Below are 22,246 nucleotides of genomic sequence, written 5' to 3' on the forward strand. Positions count from 1 at the left end.
AAGTTTGCCATGTATGCGGCAAAAATACTTTTTCGTAAAAATTTATAGAATTTTTGAAAATCATTCGGAAAACTCCCTGTTTCTTCAGGAGACTTCCGATAACAATACCCAATTGTTTACTTAACCATTTTTTAATATTAACTTTTTTTATAGGTTCTCCAAAAACCCCAAGAAATGCAATGGGGGGAACCATAAAAAATTGTTAGTATTAAAAAATGGTAAAATAAACAAGTGGGTATTATTATTGGAAGTCTCTTGAGGAGAAACAGAGTTTTCCGATCGAAAAATATTGATTTATGTAAATGATTTATGTAAAATACATTGAAAGCTTTATGGGCTTTGAGGCAGTTCTAAATATCTTTTTTATCACAAAAAAAAATAAAGGCATCCTTTTTTCCATTTAGAAAAATCTTGCGGGGTCAGAGCTTAACATTAATTTTTTTTTTGACCGCCCTAATGTATGTACATTCATACAGTTAAACAATTTTAACTAAAAAAATAAACAAACTTCTAGACTTTGTACCACTGACTATAAAACAATGGACGATGTAAGTAACTTGAACATACAAAATTAAATTCGATTTAAAATAAATGTGACCATGTCGTGCTTGTGGCAGAGTCAGAGGGCATTCATAGTTTTAGTTAATTTTTAATGATAATAAATTTCTGCTGAACCTTTCTCGAACACCCCTAAAATGCAGAAGGATTTATGGTATATTCTGATACCTCAAGAACTGCTAAGCAACTTGACTGCTTTTTTGACTTGAAGTTCTTTAGATCATTTTGACCTTGCTAACTGTTATAAATATTCGGTGAAAAGAAAAACGTGTCTTGCTGCTTGCAGAGAATCAGATAGAGAGATCATTTATTTCAAGCTTATAAAGCATGTACATTTTGTATGACAAGTAAAAATACAATTCGACATACATTGACAGCTCTCATAGTTTAGTGATCTATTACATTTTACAACACCCTCACTAGAGCTTCAATTTATGTTATTTAAAAATTTTATATATACAAAACGATATACATACATACATGAGTTATTCAGTGACAAATTTCATTTAAATTCAAGTTTTTTTTTTTTTTTTTTTTAGCTCATTAATTACGTTAAGCCGTATTGTTCAATAAATTTAGTCAAAATGGAGTTGTTTACAGGCTTCGTCATGATGTCTGCAATCATTTCATAAGTGCTTTTGTAGTTTAATTTTATCAAACCCTCTGCAAGTTTCTCACGAATAAAATAGTTTTTGACATCTATGTGCTTTGTTCGAGCATGATAATTGTTATTCATGGCTAACTTGATTGCTCCTTGGTTATCACAATAAAGCTGCATTGACCGCTGTATTTGTCTCGATCCATAGGAAAATACTTCACATTCGAACCGCTTAAGCCAAAGTGCTTCTTGAATAGCTGCTACCATGGACATAAATTCGGCTTCCGTTGATGACAACGCGATGGTAGGTTGTTTGCGCGTTGCCCATGAAACAGCACCTCCTTGCATTAAAAACACATAGCCTGTTGTGGATCGGCGTTCGTCTTGATCGCCCGCCCAGTCAGCGTCGCAATAACCAACCAATTCTCCTTCGCTGGTTTTTTGATACGTCAATTTTAAATCAATTGTGCCCTTCAGGTAACGAAGTACCCTCTTCACTGCAACCCAATGTGCCTTACCGTAATTAGTGTTAAATCGACTAAGTACACTCACTGCGAATGCAATATCAGGCAGACTAATTTGCGCGGCATACATAATGCACCCAATTGCTTAGATTCTTGTCGTTCCGTATTCGACTTCGGACACATATCCTTCGTTAATCGTTGGTTTGGATCCATAGGTGTACTTACTGGGCTGCTATCGGTCATATTGAATCGGCGCAAAACATTTGTTAAGTATTGCTTTTGATCAATGGAAATGGATCCGTCGCTGTTTCGTGTAAGGTTCATACCAAGCACATTTGTAGCGAGTCCCAGGTCTTTCATTTTAAAATGCTTAGATAAATCCTTTTTTAGTTTTGTGATCATCATACTATTGCTACCAAAAATTAGGATGTCGTCGACATATACAGCTAATATAACAATATTTTGAGCCGAATGCTTAAAGTACACAGATTGGTCAACCGTTGACCTAGTAAAGTTTAGTTGCTGCGTCAGTACAGAACTTAGTTTCACATTCCATACGCGACTGGATTGTTTTAATCCATACAATGATTTGCGAAGGCGACATACCCTATTAGTTTTGTCCGCAAAACACTCCGGCTGGCGCATATAAATTTCTTCGTTTAGTTCGCCCTGCAAAAACGCTGTTACTGCATCCATTTGGTGTACCGCCATATTGAATTTGACTGCAGTAGCCAACAAAAAACGTATAGTTGCATAACGAACCACTGGAGAGTAAGTCTCGTCATAATCGATACCTCTTACTTGCGAGTACCCTTTTATTACGAGTCGCGCCTTATATCTGTCAACAATACCTGCTGAGTTTCTTTTGATTTTGAACACCCATTTGGAATCGATTGCTTCCCTTCCCGCAGGCAAATCTGTCAATTCCCAAGTTGCATTTTGTAATAAGGCTTTATACTCACATTGCATTGCATCGGCCCATTCCTTACTTTCCGCACTGTTTAATGCCTCACGAACGGTTGCTGGCTCGCTGGGATCTTTAATTGCTGCTAGTAAACCTACATGCGTTGCGTTTGTTTCGATACCGTCACTGAAATGGATCTTGTAGTGAAATCTCATTGCTGCCCCTGGAACCACCCTCACTGAATCCAATATGTGATTCAACTGAAACCTCACTTGTTTCACAATTTGGGGTAGTGCCATTATCAAATGGTTGAGACGATTCACTGTGCGGTTGCTCTTCATCAACATTCTTGCTCACGCTTTCGTCGAACGTTGCATCACCATCGCTGAGGTCGTCATCGCTTGAGTCGTCATCGATTTCACACTCTTTATCATCTCGGTTACTTGCACTTAGCGTGTGTGGAGGTGAGTAGTAAATTTTGCTTTTCTCCTGCATCACTTTATTAGAGCTATTCTCAAAGAATGTTACGTCGCGGCTTATGATGATTTGCTTTGTTCTTCTGTTGTATAGTTTATATGCTTTCGATTGTTCGCTGTATCCGAGAAGAATGCACTCAACTGATTTTGAGTCTAACTTTCGCCTATTCTCTTTTGGAATGTGCACCATCGCTTTGCATCCAAACACTCGAATCGATTCCAAGTTCGGTTTCACTTTTGTCCAGATCTCTTCTGGCGTGATGTTTTCCATATTTCGGCATGGAGTGCGGTTAATTACAAATGCTGCTGTTGATGCTGCCTATGCCCAATATTGGTTAGGCAAATCAGCGTCAAAGAGCATGCAGCGTACTTTTTCAAATATCGACGGTTCATACGCTCGGCTACTCCGTTTTGTTCCGGTGTATATGGTGCAGTAAATTGGTGTAAAATTCCGTGCTCTGTAGTGAATGATTTAAACATTTTGTTGCAAAACTCTTTGCCGTTGTCTGACCTAAGAATTTTGATGGTAGACTTTTGTTGGTTTTCTACCAACTTTTTGAAGTTCATAAATAACTGAAATACCTCGCTTTTCCGCTTCATGGCGTAGACAAACACTTTTCTACTAAAATCGTCTACAAAAGTCAAAAGATATCGCGAACCTCCAAATGATGATGTTGACATCGGTCCACATACATCTGTATGAATGACTTGTAGCACCTCGGTTGCACGATTCCCCGTATGTTTAAACGATGATCGCTTTTGCTTACTCTGAGCACAAATAGTACATGGGTCCAAGGAACCATTTAGTTGATCAAACCCTTCAACCGACATTTTGATGCGATGTAAATTTCTTTCACATGCATGTCCCATGCGTCTATGCCACAAGTTTTTGTCTGTCATTGCAGTTAACGCAGTTGCTCTCGGTTCTATTGCGCAATTAAGTCGGTACAAGTCACCAACTAATGGAGCAGTTGCCAGCAATTTAAAGTTCTCATCGAAAATTCTGCAGTCTTTGTCATTAAATACGATTGTTTTGCCATGTTTAGCCATTTGGCTGACCGACATTAAATTTGCACAAATATTTGGAATACATAATACATCTTTGACAGTCATTTGTGAGCTACTGCGCTTACCTTTAGGACATAATTCCATGCTCCCATCTCCAGCACACTCCACATTGAGCCGTTCATTATTTCCAACTACTATTTCTTTGGATTTCGGTTCGCGTAATTTGCATAGGTTACTTGCATTCCCTGTCATGTGAGCAGATGCACCGGAATCAATGAACCATTCGTTCGAGCTTTCTGCTTTCGCTACCAAAGATGTCGACACCAACAATAGACTATTGGTAGTTTTTCTAGATTTTGATGGACACTTATTTGCGTAATGTCCTTTTTCATTACATTCAAAGCAAATTATAGATGACTTTTTCTTTAGCTTAGATACACGTTTTTTCGTATTACTTTTTGATACTAGTGCCATTGTGTTATCGCTTGAAAAGTCATGCCTTACTTCCTGAAGCAGGTTTGTTCGCACCAAATCTGTGCTAAGCTCTTTGCCACTATTGGCAAGTGCCATTACCATGGGTCGATATTCATCTGGTAAACCACTTAGCATAATTTGTGCGACGATGTCGTCAGGAATTTTAGTGCCAGATTTGTCTAGTTTTTGTTGGGTGCATGCCATTTTATTAACGTAGTCTTCCATGGACGTACAATCAGTGAGCTCTAGTCGCATCAAATATTTTAACAAGTCCATACGACGTAGAACACCATTGTCCTCAAACGCAGTTTCAAGGGCATCCCACGCGGCTTTTGCTGTTGTGCAGTTTTGCACATACGAATAATTCGATGGCTCAACAAGCAGTCCAAGTGCCGAAATCGCATGCAAATTTTTCATCTGATCTGTCTCTGATCCCTCGATACATGGCCAGTACCCCTTCAGAACAAGGTGCGACTTCGCTGCAAATTTCCATGTGTCGTAGTTTTCTCTGCCTTTCAACTTCTCAATCTTTTCGTTTCCCAATGTAGTTAAAAGTATGTGATTTTTATTCCAAAATCTTTATTGCAGACCAGCAATAAATTCTAATACTTTAATACAATATAAAATTTACCCGAAAAAACAAGTGAGGCCCATAACCTGTTATAAATATTCGGTGAAAAGAAAAACGTGTCTTGCTGCTTGCAGAGAATCAGATAGAGAGATCATTTATTTCAAGCTTATAAAGCATGTACATTTTGTATGACAACTAAAAATACAATTCGACATACATTGACAGCTCTCATAGTTTAGTGATCTATTACATTTTACAACAAACACACTTTCGAGCACAAGTCATCAATTCCATTCCCAGACGCCATTATCGAGCAGTCGTCAGCATAAGAGACAATCGAGACTCCCTCTGGTGGTTTAGGGAGCTTTGATATATATAAATTAAACAGCAGCGAGGAAATGATACCACCTTGTAGGAACCCATGGTTAATTTTCCTCGGTTTGGTGGTTTTGTCTCTGAAAATGACTGACGAACGTCAACCACTCAGATAATTCGTCGACCACCGTTTGAGTCCCTGTGGGAAAGAGGAGCCCTTTGACAGATTCAACGCTACTAGACCTATTCTCTCACATGGGAGCTACGGTTTAGACCACGAGTTATCTGAGTGTTTATGGCGTTAAGTGCTGTGCTGTTTACGGAACCCATGCTGATAATTTGTTGTTGTTGTTGCAGCGGCTACAACAACCCCGCCCAGATCGGTTGATATCTCAGTCGTTGTCGTCGAGTTCCACTAACAGCAGCCTCAAGAAGCGTGCAGCCTCTATGGGGTTGGTCCACAGGGACGACGCCGTTAGGGTTGTGGGGTTTTCCGGACATGCGAAGAGAGGTTTCGAGTCGTGAGGGATCTCTCCGCATGCCGGACATTCATTCGGCACATTTGCATTTAGCCTACACAGGTAGGAGTTTAGCCTGCTGCAGTAGCCAGAGCGAAGTTGGTCTATTGTTGTTCTGGTCTCCCGAGGCAGATGGAGCTCCGTGACCTCAATGTCCGGTGTTTATGTGCCAAGAACGGCATTCACAGGTATAGAGTCTACACAACTCGACACTGCGTCCCTGTGAATGCCGTTCAGGGCCTGTCTGTAAGCTGACGTGTCCAGAGGCTGCTTAATGAACCACTGGACTTCGTCCGTCAATTTATATAGATGCCTCCTGATGTGCCTTGGCGAGGGTTCCTCTGCAAGCAGCTGTCTATTTGGGTGGCCACATCTGTGGCTCCCAACCAGAAACTGCATCGTGCAGAGCATCGTGTTGTGCTCCCTAATTGGGAGCATTTTCGCCTCATCTGGTGACATCCGGAGGCAACCGGTCGCTATCCTAAGTGCTGTGTTTTGTACTGTCTGTAGCTTCATCCACTGCGTCCTACTAGTCCCCGGCGACCACACTAGTGCTGCGTAGTTTAAAACCGGCCGGCCTATTGCCTTGTCCAGCAACGTTTCTTTCTCGTTGCTCCAAATACTGCCGGCTAGTGACTTGGCTCTGTACTTTATTGACAATAGCGATTGCGTGCGCAGAGAAGGAGAGCAGGCTGTCGAATGTTACTCCGAGTATTTTGGGATTATTCACCGTCGGAATTGGTGTGTCGTCGACGTGAATTCCTAGCGGTAGCCTGACCTCCTTCGTCCAGGTTGTGAACATGGTCGCAGAGGATTACGTAGGGGAGATGGCTAGACACTTTGCAGTGAAGAAGCGAGAAAGTTTGGAGAGATACCCGTTTACTTTCGAACACAGGTCATCAATTCCATTCCCAGTCGCCATGATCGAGCAATCGTCGGTGTAAGAGACAATCGAGACTCCCTCTGGTGGTTGAGGAAGCTTTGAAATGTAAAAGTTAAACAGTAGCGGGGAAAGGACACCACCCTGTGGTACCCCCTGTTTTATTTTTCTAAGTTCACTCGATTTGTCTCTAAACATTACCGACGAGTGTCGACCACTCAGATAATTTGCCGACCACCGTTTGAGCCTCTGTGGGAGAGAGGAAGCCTCTATATCTTCTAGTAGCGTGGAGTGGCTGACAGTGTCAAAAGCCTTTGACAGGTCCAACGCTTCTAGAATCGTTCTCTCACAGGGACGTTTACGGTTAAGGCCACGAGTTATCTGAGTGTTTGTGGCGTTAACTGCTGTTATTGTACTGTGCACTTTACGGAAGCCACGCTGATGCTCCGCTGGGGTCAGGTGGTTCGCGAAATACGGGAGCAGCAGGGCCTCAAGTGTCTTCGCTACCGGGGAAAGGAGTGTTATCGGTCGATACGAATCTCCTTTGTTGGCGAGTTTCCCCGGTTTGCGCAGTGGGACCACTCTCCCCACCTTCCAGATGTCTGGGATGATGAGAGTGGCCATAGACAAATTGAGGACCTCCGTTAGGTACGCTACTCCCGCAGGACCCAAATTTTTCAGCATCAGCATGCATATTCCGTCGGGACCCATGGCTTTGGAGGCTTTCGCCTTCCCGATGGCCACCTGAACTTCACCGGAGGTGAAAGCAAGGGGGGCACAATTTGTTGGCAGTTTGTGCCGCCTTCTGGTCACTCGACGCTTGGTTTTGTCCATCGGGGATGCAGTATGAACTGCCGGCTAAAGTAGCTCGCGCATCGCGCCGGGTCCGACGAGGCATGGTCGCCGAAAGAAATTTCGACTCTGTCGTCGTGCTTCGTCGGATTTGATAGTGACCTCACGGTTGACCATAGCTTACTCACACCAGAGGTGAAGTTACAGGTCTTCAGATGTTCTTCCCACTTCTTCCGCTTATGTACGATCACTAGTTGCCGAATCTCCGCGCTGAGATCCCTGATACGGGGATCTCCGGAATCGGCCTGACGAAGGCTGTCACGCTCATCGGCTAGAACAGCCGCTTTGGCAGGGAAATTTGGACGTGGGTCCGTAATGCATCCTGCCGGTACGAAGCGAGCTGCAGCAGCGGTGACAGCCCTGCGGAACTTACTTACTCTCCTTTGTTGGACGGTTTCCCGGTATAAGCTCTGCGACCACTCTCTCCATTTTACAGATGACTGGAGGACTTTGGTTAGATAGTCGACTACCGCCGGACTCAAATTTTTCAGCATCAGCATGCAAATTCCGTCGGGTACCATATCTTTGACGGCTTTAGCAGGATGCAGCGTAAACTGTCGGCTAAAATAGCTCGCGCGTCGTTTCGGATCCGACGAGGCGTGGCCGCTGAATGAAATTTTGACTCTGGCGTAGCGCTTCGTCGGTTTGGATAGTGATCCCACGGTTGACTAATGCTTACTCACACCAGAGGTGAAGTTGCAAGTCTTCAGATGCTCTTCCCACTTCTTCCGCTTATGTACGATCATTAGTTGCCGAATCTCCGCGTTGAGATCCCTAATGCGGGGATTTCCGGGATCGGCCCGACGAAGGTGTTCACGCACATCGGCTAGGTGCTTTCAGTAACTTCCGCGAAGCCGTTCCAATCAGCTTTGAAAAGTTGATATACATAGGTTAGCTGTTCCGCGGAAACAATGTCGGCTGATCTGATGCTAAGGTCAGCACAGGTCGCCACGTTATGCTGTTTATTAGACCAGCGCTTACAATTGTTACTCCTGGCGATCTGCAGCAGCTGCCCATAATCGTGGTGGATGCGTCGTCGTTCATTGTGCAGAAAGTCGAATCGTCTGTCTTCTCAACCAAGTATGTTCCCCTAAGACTATCCGGCCTCTTCTCACTTAACTTAAAGAAACTGACTGTATATTGGGAATTCAGTTGTGTGTGCTTTGTCGATACAAAAGATCTTCAAGGTCGTAGTAACCCTAGTTCTGCTGCATCCATTTTTAACTGAACGTCTTAAATTAAAAATTAAACCACATTGCTATCGACCTTTAATTTAATGTCTTCCACGTCCGAATTTATACTTTTTACCTGTTTATATTTATTTTTCAACACAATCATTAATTCTATTTTCGAAAATTGTAGTAATAAATCAGTAGATCTGTTTGATTTATCAACTCATCATCTGTGCAATTGAATTCTGTTAAACGTATACATAAATTTCCATTCAATGATTTTTATAATGGCACGGACAAGACAACAAAACAAACGACGTATGTAGCTAAGCATTGAATGCAATTACAATTTCATAGCCACACTTTTGAAATTGACTGCAGTTTGCCTTGGCATAAAAACCTCCTTTTCAATGCACAAACTTATTTATTTTTATTTTTTTACTTGGAATTTTCAACATCATGCACAACGCTCGTATGTAACAGCATGCAACAAATTGCAAATGCTTTAGAAAGAAAACATCTAAAAAAGAAACAACAAAAAATATGCAAACAAAAACCCAAACCGCTTTGTTATCTGTTCTCTTTTTTGTATTTATTTTTCTTCTGCATATTCTATTACGAATAGAAAAAAAAACAAGATAAACCAAATTGTGTAATAGTGGCTTTGTAAAGTTATTCCAATAGCTGGGGTGTGTTGTCAAGCGGCAGCTGTATGCGGAAACATGTTAACGATGTATTAAGTGCATACATGTTTGTACGTACTAGGATCTCTTAAATTACAAATCCAAATGTGGAGGTGAATGGGCGGTCGAGTTAGCAATATTTCATAACCAACAAGAACCGCTTTAACTAGTCTTGAATTAAGCTCTGATTAACAAATGTTTTCCGGGGCTACATGAGCGTATACAATTCCGTTAGCCGCCATCACTTAGTGGAGCGATTGTTGCTTATAGCAGCAGAGTTTTTAGGGAATCAGCTGATTTGACAGTACTTGGCCAGATGTAGATCTGACTGTCATGGGAACATATAGCAGCTCAACCTCGCATGGAATCTCGTTAACTCGTACTTTACTCATCCTCCGACTCAGGAAGCTTAAGGCCCAGAAAGCTGGCGAGGTTGCTCTTGTTGTTGTTGTAGCGGGCGCTGTCGGCAGGTGCAGTTCATAGTGCCTCCGCTGACAGGGTCATGAGGTTAGAATCGCATACGAAGAGCTGTTGGGGGTTATGAGGACATAGCCGGCATGCTGGACAGGCGTTTTCCACTTCTCAGTTCACTCGAGGAGAGGTTTGTGCTAGGCATACGCTGAAATTCAGATTCCTCAATGCGAATGGGGCGGCGGTCGATCCCCTGGAACAAAGTTGTTCTTGTTGTTGTAACAGTATACGAATTCCCCAAAGTTCTGGGGGATTGCTGTTGGAGTGAAAGTCCTTGGCCAGATATGTATAAATTTGGGTCGTTCCGTTTACGTAGACCCGAGTGTCATTGTCTTTGCCGAAGGCTCATTCTATAGCCATTGCTGTGGGTGGTGTGAGGTGCAATCTCATGTCTCGGTAATCTCGTAATACAGCGATGTATTGCATTGAATAGCAATGTTTTGTACAATTTCACCGCCGGAGACAAACTTTCATCGTGTTGTGCTGTTGTTCTAATAGCATAGAATTGCCCAACGAGCTTTTGGGGAATCAGCCGAAGTGACATTGGCCTGGCCAGTTATAGATCTGGATCGTTCCGGTTACATAGACCAATCTGTCGTGGGAAAGGGAGCTTTACCCGTCGAGGTGGTGCTTGGGCGGCATGTGATTGCAGCCTTTAACCATATAGCCGCGGTCTGAGATATCTGAATTGAATGTATCTATTTGCTGCTGACGACCCTACTGGCGCTGCAAAATTTTCCACTGACCAAACGTTTGATTTGCACGTTCCTAACAGGGTATCGCTGTCGCCATTGATGTCTTTCAAGATCTATGCATTGTCGAGTAGTGGTGATTTTTCTTCGTCCAGGAGTTCTAGCTCTATATTCTTGATTATTGTGCAATGTATAGCCGTGGACTTTGCGCTAGAAATGTTAAAGTTTTTGACAGGGAAGGAATTAGAATTATCGATGTCGTAGTTAATTTTTTCCTCTTATTATTATTTGACGCCAGTCATTTCTCTTCAGTGCCAGAAACATCGGGCTCTACATAGTTAGTTATTTCACCTGTGTTCAATTTGACGCAGCTTGAAATTAACAATTCGGAATTCAACTGACGATTAACGTCCACGAAGATAGTTGCTTATTTACCTTCGCCCGACATGGAAGCGACTAATACCGTCCCATCACAAGTATGGTGATAGCGTCCATTTATTTGGTGACACTGTGTTTTTTTTTTTGCGGAATAGTTGCTGATTTCCGGCTAGTTTGAGATGCTTAATCACGCTGAGATGATGGCATCTAATGCGCAGGTGTGATGTGATATTTTCAGCACTGTGGATCGAAAGCTTGGACGATTTGGTACTGGTCTTCCCGGGTCGTGGAAGCAATTTGTAGCCTGGTCTGCACTTTTTTCCTCACTAAATATTATAACCGCATAGTCGTTGTATTTCGACGGGTGGGATAGTATGTGGGCTCCAAAATTGAGATAGTTAAATATTGCACAAAATCTGGTAAAACGGATTAGAATACAATCGCTAGTATGAAGTCTAGCAAATGGAGCGGCAGTTTCGTATAATAGTTAATAGTATTGGCCGGGCTATATAATTCTATTATCTAATGAGTTATGTCAATGAACTTCTATAATATGTACATATTACATTATAATTCATATCGTCTGACAGCAGCATTGTACTAGATACGTCTGAAACATATTTGCATTTAATTGGCAGCGAATGCTATAGTAAATAATAGACTTTGAGCCTTTATGTTTGGATATATTAATGCGGGTCAATGCTAAATACCTTGTGCTACTTGTTGACAGACCAGTGCAAATGCAATGTACTATATATTGCAAAAGCCTATACATGTTTGCATGCCTTATACGGTAGACAAACGGGCTCGATTATTTGCATAACCAGCCTTAATTTGCTTTAACTCATGCATTTTCCTCTTTAAAATGAGCATAAGCTGCCAAACAAATGCACGAAATTTTTGGGAATTAACTCGGATCCGGGGAATTTTCGATGACAACACTGGTAAAAACGGGTAGCTGCCCGGTTCGATACTCGGTTGGAGGGATTGCAACAAATTTTTTGTTTTTATTATTTATTTTATATTTTTCTTTTATTTTATTTATATATTTAATTTTACTTTATTTTATTTTCATTTGCCTTATTTTATATCACATTTCTTATTTTACTATTAGTTAATTTTAATTTTTAGAGATGAATTTTGTTAAAAATTCAACAACTAACTGAAAGTAACGTAAAAAAATATAGAACTTATAAAAAAAGAATGAAAAAGAATAAAAAAAGTATACTGGCCGTGGGACTCGAACCCACGATCTTGCGGCTGGTTTATTCGCATTACTGCCGTCTGTAGGGGTAAAATTTTAATTTGCATTTATGCTTATTAATTCAAATTAATTTTCTCCGTCTGTCTACCATATTAGGTATAAATTTTTGTAATTGACGTCACATTTACGATGACTGTCCAGATACCTATAATTATAATAACAACAAAAGAGAAATGAGGTCATGAGTTTAGGGAATACTAGTAGATGCAGTGCATGGTATTTACATAGTACTTATGTAAGTAGGTCATGCGATAAGGTGGCCCTTTCCTCTAAAAGAGACAACTGGAATACTATGAAAAACTATACAATTTGCAAATCAAATTAGAATTTGCCTTTAATTGACTGATAGCTTGACTTCCGTTATATAGAGCATTTTACTGTCTTCTCTATGTAGGTTAGTAGGTATGTATATATAGATGTGTTTAGTTAACTACTTATGTAGGTGACCTGTTGCACTTTTTGCATTTACAACAATAAATATTCTGCATCTTTGTAATTTACTGCCTATTCGCCATTTGCCTAGACTATGACGTCATGGTGAAAATTTGCCCACGTAAATGTAGTTGTATTTTAAGAATCGTCACTTGGAAACATGTGTATGCCCATGCGTACAAGTCGACGTAAGCGAAGTGAAGTGCGTCATTGACTTTTGAGTGGGATGTCGCTAAAAGGAGGGTGTTGTGCAAAGTTCCGACAAGCAAATGTTTTCAGTTCGATATTTCCTAATTGCTGTAAGGATTTAATAACAATTTTAAATGTGAATAAATAAATGTACATACATATATATTTACCAAGTGATAGCAGCTACATATGTACATAGGATAGTAGTATTCGCGAAAGCAAAACCTTTTGATAATAAACATTAAAATAGTAATAAAAACCAGTCGGTAGAACAATAATATCTTGGCATCTTGTAGGTGGCTAGAATGGCGGGCAAGTAACAATGTCAAAAGTAACAGCCGATTTCTCAGTGGATGTTTAATTATAATCAGAAGATGATCTCTTCTCGTCAGTTTCTCAGTGTACTTACTTGCGTGACGACGCATGCGAGAAACCGCACCTGTAGACCGCAAAAAGTACGAAGCATGCTTTCTCTCGCATACCGAGCGGTATGCGAGCTCTCGCTTGCTTTCAACTGTCATTTTTGTTGTTTGACAGCTATGTTCTCATTTCGCAGAATTCTTCAGAGTAGCAACATCGTTTATTTTGGAGGCAAATACAAATTTAGAGGCAGCCATTTTTCATTTGAGAATAGTATACATCTCTTTATGCAGATTGTCTAATCTTCTCAAACTTTTAAGTGCCTGCAAGGCTTGAACCTTCTTGTTTGGCGACATTTTACAAATGAAAAAGTATGCTGTCAAATGCCCAGTCAACAAAACTGTATCTCGCTTGCGAGAGAAAAAAGCAGAACGCAAGCGAGATTTTCAAGCATGTGAAGACGGCCGGTAAGCGAGAGACAAAACTTGGGTAAAATTTTCTTTTAGCTACTTAAGCAACCCTGTTGGTAGCTGATAAGAAACATTTGATTAGTTAAACGGGATTTAGATACAAAAACCAATTTAAATGAGTAATTATGCGAGGTATTAGCGTAATATACATATATACTTATGTAAAATATAAGTCACGTATATAAGGAAACAAAAATTACCCTCTCCACTTTCTCATTAACAATTCACAATAGAGCAGTTTTTTCACTTACCAACAGCACGCGTATTTTTTAACCGACCTGGCGGAGCTCGGATAAATAGCCGAGTTTGTGTTGTGGCTTTGCGTGTATTTCGTCATTTAAACGAGTGTTCTTTTGTAGCTCAGTTGCAAAAGAATACACCTATTATGTATGGAGTATAGTAATTTTAAATAGATGGCAACCCTACTCAAATAGTTGGCAACCCTTTTGTACATGCGAAGGCCGTGCACTTATTTTTGGTATCGCCTCATGTAAACACCGTATTATATGCCAATATCGCATGCGACACTCGTGCGTCCAATTTTTGCATTAAATACAAAATATAGCAGCGAACACAAATGGCATGCGATTTGCTTGCAAGTGGGAGTGAGCAACTTGCACAATACACACATTTCCACGCTGATGATACTGCGGAAAGAGCGAGCAGGCAATATTTCACACAGCGAACGCCACCCAAATTTCTCTAAAATTGAAATATTTTGCTAATCTGAAACATTAAATATGTATATGTACATAATTTTAGAATTCAAAAGGCCGTGATTTTATACACACCACCACTATTATTTAATGTTTTATTTAATTAATTTTAATATCTAATGAGATTAGCATTTACTTACCACAATAGCCATACACATTTGCGTCCGTCTAACCAGAATGGACGTTTAATTTATGAAAATTTGATGTCGAAGACGCACCAAATATTATTTTCTTTTATTTTAAGGTCAATACAATTGTTATAAACGTACAATTTTGCACGCTACACTTGTTTAATTACAAACACTTGCTTGACTTAAATTGTACTGAATGTAATATATGCATTAGCAATGATTTGCTTCACACTGGTTTTCAACTCGGCTTTTTTTGTAAAAATTAGTTCAAATTTCAACACAGTTCATAAAAACGCTTTCTTTCATGAACAAAATGCCTTTATTAGTCACTGCAAAAATTTGCTATCGCTGAGACACTGCTCTCGACTATACGGGTGTATAACCTCAATTTTCAGGACCGCAGTGATGCAGAAAATTGAGCAAAAAGTAAAATACCGTAGTAACAAATGACTTGCCGTATATAAATTCTGATCAAAACGCAGGACAACACTTTGAAACGCTTGAAAATTTCACTCTAAATATTTAAAATCAAACACTGGTTTGGACTACTGTTTGATAACCACGGATTTAAAAACGCGTTTCAACAAACTCTTGCGAATTTTCCCAAAGTACTAAATTTTCTTAATTTAACATGGAAGGAAAAGCCCGTTTCTCAATTTGTGTGTAGAAAGAACCCACGTATTTGTACTCGTGAATGCGCATTGGTTTACTCGCTCGCTCTACCCGAAAGCGGGTTAGGGGTGATAATTTTTTATAGAAACACAGCCACGCAGCTGATTTTTGACGAACCCAATTATTGGATGCGGTGAACGTACCCGTTGGGTTGATTTTTGACAGCTCCTTTTATTGGATGCATTGAACGCACCCGGTGGGTGTGCTGGGCGGTATTGCCAACTACAGCTTATAATCAAAATATATTAAATAAATTAATATGTTTGCTGTACATATATTTAATAACTTTTGATATTAAAATTTGAGTGTGAAATAATGCAATATTCCTCATTATATGCTAATATGTGATTGAAAGAAAAACACAGTTGTGGAGGCAAGTTTTCCCTTGAGCTCATGGAACATAGCTTATGCTAAGATCATCTGTAGAAGGAAACACATCTGATATATATTTAACACGCTTCCATTTATTCTATTTACATTTGTTGTCGGCTGGATTAACGGTATAGTTTGTGATTTCACAAAAAAATATTTTGTTTATTTATCTGTTTTAGATTAATAAAATGTTGGCATCAGTAAAACATTTACTTGCACAAAAACGTATAGTATTGGCAAGCAGCTCACCACGTCGCCAAGAACTTATCAAATCAATAGTGAGTAGATTGGAGTTTAGTTTTCTAAATAATATGAACTCAACTATAATGTATTTTACTAAACAGGGAGTCGACATTGAATTATGTCCATCTAATTTCGAAGAAAACTTGGATTACCGCGACTTCAAGGAGTTCTCACAATTTGTCGAGGCTACAGCGGCTGGCAAAGCTGAGGAGGTATATCAACGTCTACATGCCGCAGATCCGACAGCCGATTTATTGGTTATTGGCGCTGACACAATGGTCACGCTGGGCAGTGACGTTTATGGGAAACCAAAAGATGCAGCCGATGCGGTGCGCATGTTGACCAAGTAAGTAAGGAAAGGGTAATCCAGAATTTCATTGGCAAAAGCGGTTCTAGTAGTAATTCGTTTATAAAGTTAGATAGGTTTGTGGTTTCTACACTCCCATATATGCATTTATCCAATTTAAATATACCTCATTGGCTCATGGGACACGTGTAATAAAACACTATTTAAATTAATTAAACATTAACATACATATTTGAAATGCCGTGCTGAATATTCACATGCAATATGAATAATATTCCATAATTTTTTTTTTTATTCCAGTCTCTCTGGCAAATGCAATCGTACACATACAGGGATTGTGATTAGACACGATAAAGGTATACGCCAGTTCACTGAGACCACTGATGTATATTTCGGTGATTTGAGCAATGCGCAAATACAAGATTATGTAAAAAGCGGAGAGCCACTGTAAGTTTATTGTATTATAAAGTATTTGAAAAAACAATAATTTCGTTCAAACAATTTCAGCGACAAAGCAGGCGCCTATGGTATACAAGGAATTGGCGGTTCTTTAATTTCCAAAATTAATGGCGACTACTATTGTGTAATGGGTTTACCACTACATCGCTTGTGCAAGGAGTTGTGCGCTTTGTTGGAGGACCCAAATTCGCCTGAGAATGGATGTCCTGCAGAAAAGAAAACCAGAATTGAAGAAAATGTTAGTGATTGATCTAAGCAACATCATTTAAAGAACCAAAGCAATTATGAGGCTTTTAGTTATTCTTATATAAATACTTATATTAGGTTCTGATATGCCAAATTTAAGCAATCAAATGTGAAAAGACAAACCCGCAGCAGATTTTTAGACAGACAATACACTACTTAAATCAAATTGACCTATTAGCATGATAAGCATGATCGATGAATATGATTTAATAGAATTGAGGTGGTTTTAAAGAATTTTTACTTTTAATAAGCTATTATCTAGAATTATTTTTCTGAGTTGATGATTATTTGAATTCTTATTTTTATTTCCTTCAAGTTATTTTAAGTACATATAGTTTTTGAAACTACAAAACCAAGCCGTTTCAGAACGACCACTATGTGTTGTAGCCATATATGTAATACCCCTATATTGGTAGTAAGCATTCCGAAATCAAACGGATGGTACTAGCTCATACTGCCAATATAGGAGTATTACATATGTATATGGTTGGAGCAATCAGCGCAGCTCCCGAAAAAATTTATAATTTTTAGCGTGTTTTGACAACCTTTGAAATAAAAATTATTTTTATTTAGATAATACTTTTAGATGTTTTAGTATGCCTGTGAAAATATTAATTAGATTACTCCAAATACATGCAGTATCACATAACAAGTATTTAAGTTGAAGCTTTGATTTGCAGCTTCCAGCCATCGAGCAGCCTTATCATTAAAATTTATAGGTATGTATATCGTTACATCTTTATTTCTTTATAGGGTTTGCTTAAAACTATACAAATTAAAGCTCTTCAGTTTCGAATTTCTTCAAAACGCTGGTTGTGAAAATCACTTGGATGTTGTAGTTCAGTGCTGCTCAAAATTTTTATATTGAAAGTGAAATCACAATACAAGGCGAATTAATATATCATGTAAATTTTTGTTTTTGTACTCTTGCTATCACCTTATATTAATTCGCCTTGTCACAATACATCTACAAAATTTATGTGTACACTGAGATTTTTTTTTTTGTAATTTAAATTAAGCTAGAAAGTGCAAGTTTATTTTTATTGTGCGATCAGTGAATGAAAATTGTTAGCAATGGGAGTCTTTACATACATATTTGTGAAAAATACAGTTAAGAAATGATAGCGACCTAGTGGATGAAAAGTCCCAAAATTTAGTGGGAGGCATCCTTGCACATATTCACAACATATTACAATCTCAAATTTTACATTTTCATTCGTATCATTGGGATACTACTCGCATATAAAAGTCCCATTTTAAAGCGTTAATAAATGATAGCACCATTGAAACAATATGCAATAAAATTTAAGGAGGGCACCTTAAATCAAGGGTGGTCAGAAGATAAGAGTTTCTCAAACATTAATTTATAATTTTATTGGCACATTTGTTGGCATTTTACGTTAAAATCGCGAAATAATTTTTTCTACAATCCGACGTTGGAAGAATATCTGCAATCCTATCAATTTTACGCGGTGTGATGCTCCCAGGGATATGCATTGAATTCAGATTGGAAATCAATCATTTTCTATATCCTCTTTGAAAATTTCCAAAATATTTTGATGGCAAGTTGCAAAATGGCGTTGCAAGTAATATTTCGTCATTCGTTTAATAATGACAAAGCACAACATACACTAGGTACGCTTTGCACTCAAAATTCCAAAAAAAAGATCTCGCGCTTCCACACGCCATGTGTTTTTTTTTTAATAAATTTCGTTTTCATTTTCAGTAAATACGAATATTATATCAATTTATAATATACATTTTTTTCAGTGCTGNTGACAACGTAATGTGTCTTCGGAGGTGTTCATTTTGCCCTTTACTAGTAGATAACATTAGCCATGATGACAATTTTGGTACTAAAAACTGAAAGAAAACATGGCTTACCTCGCAAGGTGCTTACCTTTTTTCCCAGTGGGTATAGATGATATAATAGCTCTGATCCAATACTTTTCGTGTAAAATCCTGGAAGAAGGTCAAACAGCAAAATCACTCTCTGAAGTGAGAGTAAAAAGTGAGTAACAGCAAAACGTATGGAACAAAAAAGCATCGGATAACATCCTGCAACATGAACTGCATTTACATGAACCACAGATTATATTTCGAAAAGAAAAACTAAAATTAGGAATATATACAAATATAAATGCTCAAACTATAAGCTCAAAAACAATAACTGATGCGGTGTTTCCAAGATATTTTAACGCCCTTGAGTAACAAGTATATACAGGTATATTTTATCAATCATACCGATAATTTCATGTATTAAAAGAATTAAAAATGAAAATGAATAAAAAAAATTAAATCAGCAAAATGAATAAAATTAAGTGAAATTAATGTTTAATTTCTAACCTAACCTAAAGTAAACAAATATTGACGCTAGTAAGGAAAATAGGTTTGTAAAGGTATTTTTAATAAAATATTCAGTTAAAATATATTTAAATGGCATAATATGTGTTGCAGAAAAAAGTGACCACGGTGGCACAGAGAGGAAGTTTATCTTTTCCTCGAGTTGTGTGAATAACAAGCACAACCAATTGGACAGCTAACGAGCTTTGATTGAGATTATATTTATATGCAAACGTACTTTTATGCTTTGCCGTTCGCATATGTTTACACATCAAATTTCATGAGTACCTAGTACTCACGCCTTTTTTTTATTATTTTTTCATTCTATAATTGTTTGTGTAAATTTATACATTTTACTGGAGTTCCTTAAGGGCCATTCACATACAACTCTCCTCGCTTTGCTTGACAGTTCAAACTTAGACAACAAAGCGCGAAACGCAGAAGGTATGCTACAATAAACGCTTTGACAGCTTTTGCGTTCTCCTTTTCCTCCATATTTTTTATCTGTAAAATAGATAACAATATAATAATATGCATTAATAATAGCAATAAAAATTCCTATTTACTCTATTTTTGTCATTAAATGCAAATGCAACCGCACAAGAAAAGACAAATGTAGACAGCTGATTGCCAAAGCGGGCAAAAGTTGAGAGTTGGCCAAAATTTTGCTTCGTTTTGCTTTGCTTTGCTTCAAACGTTTTTTATGTGAGCATACTCATGCATATGCCTACATCGATCTTATAACTATGTCAAAGCAAACAACTATCAAGCAAAGCGAAGAAAGTTGTATGTGAATCAGCCTTTAGCTTCATAAGCGAGGGCGTTTGCTTTGCCCTTCCATATGAAACTCAGGCACTTTCATATGAATTGTGTTTATATGTCAGGGCATACGGGAGGGCGATACATTTTTTTTTTTATATTTAAAGAGTAAATTTGTATATGGGCCTATACTTCAGGGCAAAACAAAAACAAATGTGCTACAAGTGCTTATGGAGTGAGCAGCACTGTTGTAGTTATTTTGAAATGCTAATTAGTTAAAATTAGTTAGAGCTTTTCTATATTAGGGTGATGACGTTCCCACTACAATAACGGGAATCATTTCCCAAAAACTTTGGGGACTTTTATCCTGTTACAACAACTACTTTTAGAAGACACTTAAAATAGTACCAACCGCAATAAGATCATTTAGCAGACGAAATTGAGAGCAAAATTGAATGGTCGTTGTTGTGATAGCATCTTATCGCCAGGAACTTGTGTTGCGACCCGAACAGCGGCAAGCACAACAGGAGCCCGGCAGGTAAAATTACTTATTTCGCACCTCTCGAATCGCGAGCAGCCTTTAAAGGCAAACGACTGAAAGACTAAGCCCACCGTCAACGAACTAATTGGGCCTTATCAGTGTGGCTTCAGTCCAGGTAAATCCACCGAATATCAGGTATTCGCCCGACGCCAAATCTTCGAAAATACTAGTGAGAAATGGAGCGACACCTACCATCTATATGTCGACAAAGCCCCTTTCGACAGCACTAAAAGAAGTTGCCTATGCGGCGCGATGACAGAATTTGGTATCCCCGTGAAACAGATACTGCTGTGTAAAATGACGTTGAGCAATACCACCAACTCCATCAGAATTGGGAGAGACTTATCCGAGCTGTTTGCTACCAAACGGAGTTTCAGATAGAACGACTTCCTTTTATCTGATTTCTTGAATCCGATGTAGGAGAAGATAATAAGAGCCGCAGAACGGAACCGCTCAAGAACAATTTACTACAAGAGCGTGCAATTTCTGGCGTATGCCGATGACATCGACAACATCGGTAACAAAAACTGCGAAGTCTGCTCTCTCTTTCCAAATTAGATAAGGAAGTAAAGCGAATAGGTCTGGTGGTAAACGAGGACAAGACGAAGTATCTCCTGTCAACAAATAAACAGTCGGCACATTCACGCCTTGGCACACACGTGAAGCCTTACCGGCTTTAGGAATAAACACAATAGAGACAGATCTCCACGCTATCGGTATTTAATATCGTTTTACACAGGCCATGAAGATGTTCACTAGCCAACTTAGAAAGGTTTCAAGCGTCGCAGCCAATTGCGCGGGTATAATCCCATCGGCCCCGCCGCTTTATAAGTCTGAAAGTTTTGTATCGCCGAAGCAATCCTCTCCATTGTGACCGGCAAATTTACTACCCCGCCCGAAGGAAGGGAAATGTGTGTCCAAGAGCAGTTCCACCGTTTTCATTCCCGGGTTCGGGGATTGCGACAGTATTTTTCTTAATCTGTCAGTATCGGAAGTAAACTCGACGCCGCTACAGAAATCCCTCCAGGAAAACCTTTTAATTACCCTTAAATCCTTCTTGTACTCGCGCAAAAACTGCTCATATTTTTGGCACTCAGATTCGTGACTCAGCCTACTTGCCTTGTTGGAGTTTATGCTGCAGGTTTTGCGTAGTGAGTCCAACTCCCGAGACCGCCAGTGGGGTTTGCGCTAGCCCCTGGGTTTAGAGCCTCTAAGTCAGTCCGAGTAAAAAAGTTAACCATATCCCCCAACTCACCAGTGGTAGTGGGCTCACTACATATTTAGGTGCTGGATATGGTAACTTACCCGTATTTCTTAGGTACTCTTAGGTATGTAGCCGATACAACAACAACAACAACAACAAAATACTGCTGTGGATGCCATGTCTGTCTGTATGTATATATGTAGACATGAAACATTTTTTTTCTTACAAGTTACAAGCTTTGTATTGTTGAGCGATTTTCTGTCACCCATTGTCAAATTTGGTTTGGAGACGAACTGGTTTCGGGATTGTGCCATCTTCGGTGTCATTTTTCGTTTCGTACATGCTTTTATTTAACTTGCTCTGTATGTGTGTATGTTTTTTTTGGGTCAAATCTAGTAATACATTTTTGACAAACTTCCCGATAACCTAGCTCAGAACCCAATGACAATGCAATATGAAAGATTTATTAATTCGCTAGGTGGCGCAGTAGTCGAGATGTGTAAAAATACTAGTTTCTATAGTCT

The 22,246-nt window shown here is 39.1% G+C and overlaps 2 protein-coding genes across 3 annotated transcripts in view; one reads left to right on the forward strand and one right to left on the reverse strand.

Moving 5' to 3' along the window:
• The window catches only part of PRL-1 (protein-tyrosine phosphatase 4A family member PRL-1), a 151,363-nt gene extending 136,162 nt beyond the window's left edge, over positions 1-15,201 (reverse strand). For both annotated transcript variants that reach the window (XM_017623459.1, XM_017623473.1), the window contains exon 1: positions 14,586-15,201. The gene's annotated coding sequence lies outside the window, so the exon portion shown is untranslated. The remainder of the gene's footprint in view (positions 1-14,585) is intronic.
• Positions 15,202-15,505: 304 nt separating this feature from the next.
• Positions 15,506-17,067, forward strand: LOC108368724 (maf-like protein NT01CX_1686). Its single transcript, XM_017623635.1, has 5 exons — positions 15,506-15,748; positions 15,800-15,898; positions 15,965-16,209; positions 16,471-16,617; positions 16,678-17,067. The coding sequence occupies exons 1-5, from the start codon at positions 15,656-15,658 to the stop codon at positions 16,877-16,879; spliced, it is 786 nt and encodes a 261-aa protein (XP_017479124.1). The 5' UTR covers positions 15,506-15,655; the 3' UTR covers positions 16,880-17,067.
• Positions 17,068-22,246: the final 5,179 nt, after the last annotated feature.

The sequence above is a fragment of the Rhagoletis zephyria genome, unplaced genomic scaffold (genome assembly GCF_001687245.7).
Source record: "Rhagoletis zephyria isolate East Lansing unplaced genomic scaffold, Rhagoletis_zephyria_1.1 Rzeph_scaffold_00052, whole genome shotgun sequence".
In the NCBI taxonomy this organism is placed as follows: Eukaryota; Metazoa; Arthropoda; class Insecta; order Diptera; family Tephritidae; genus Rhagoletis; species Rhagoletis zephyria.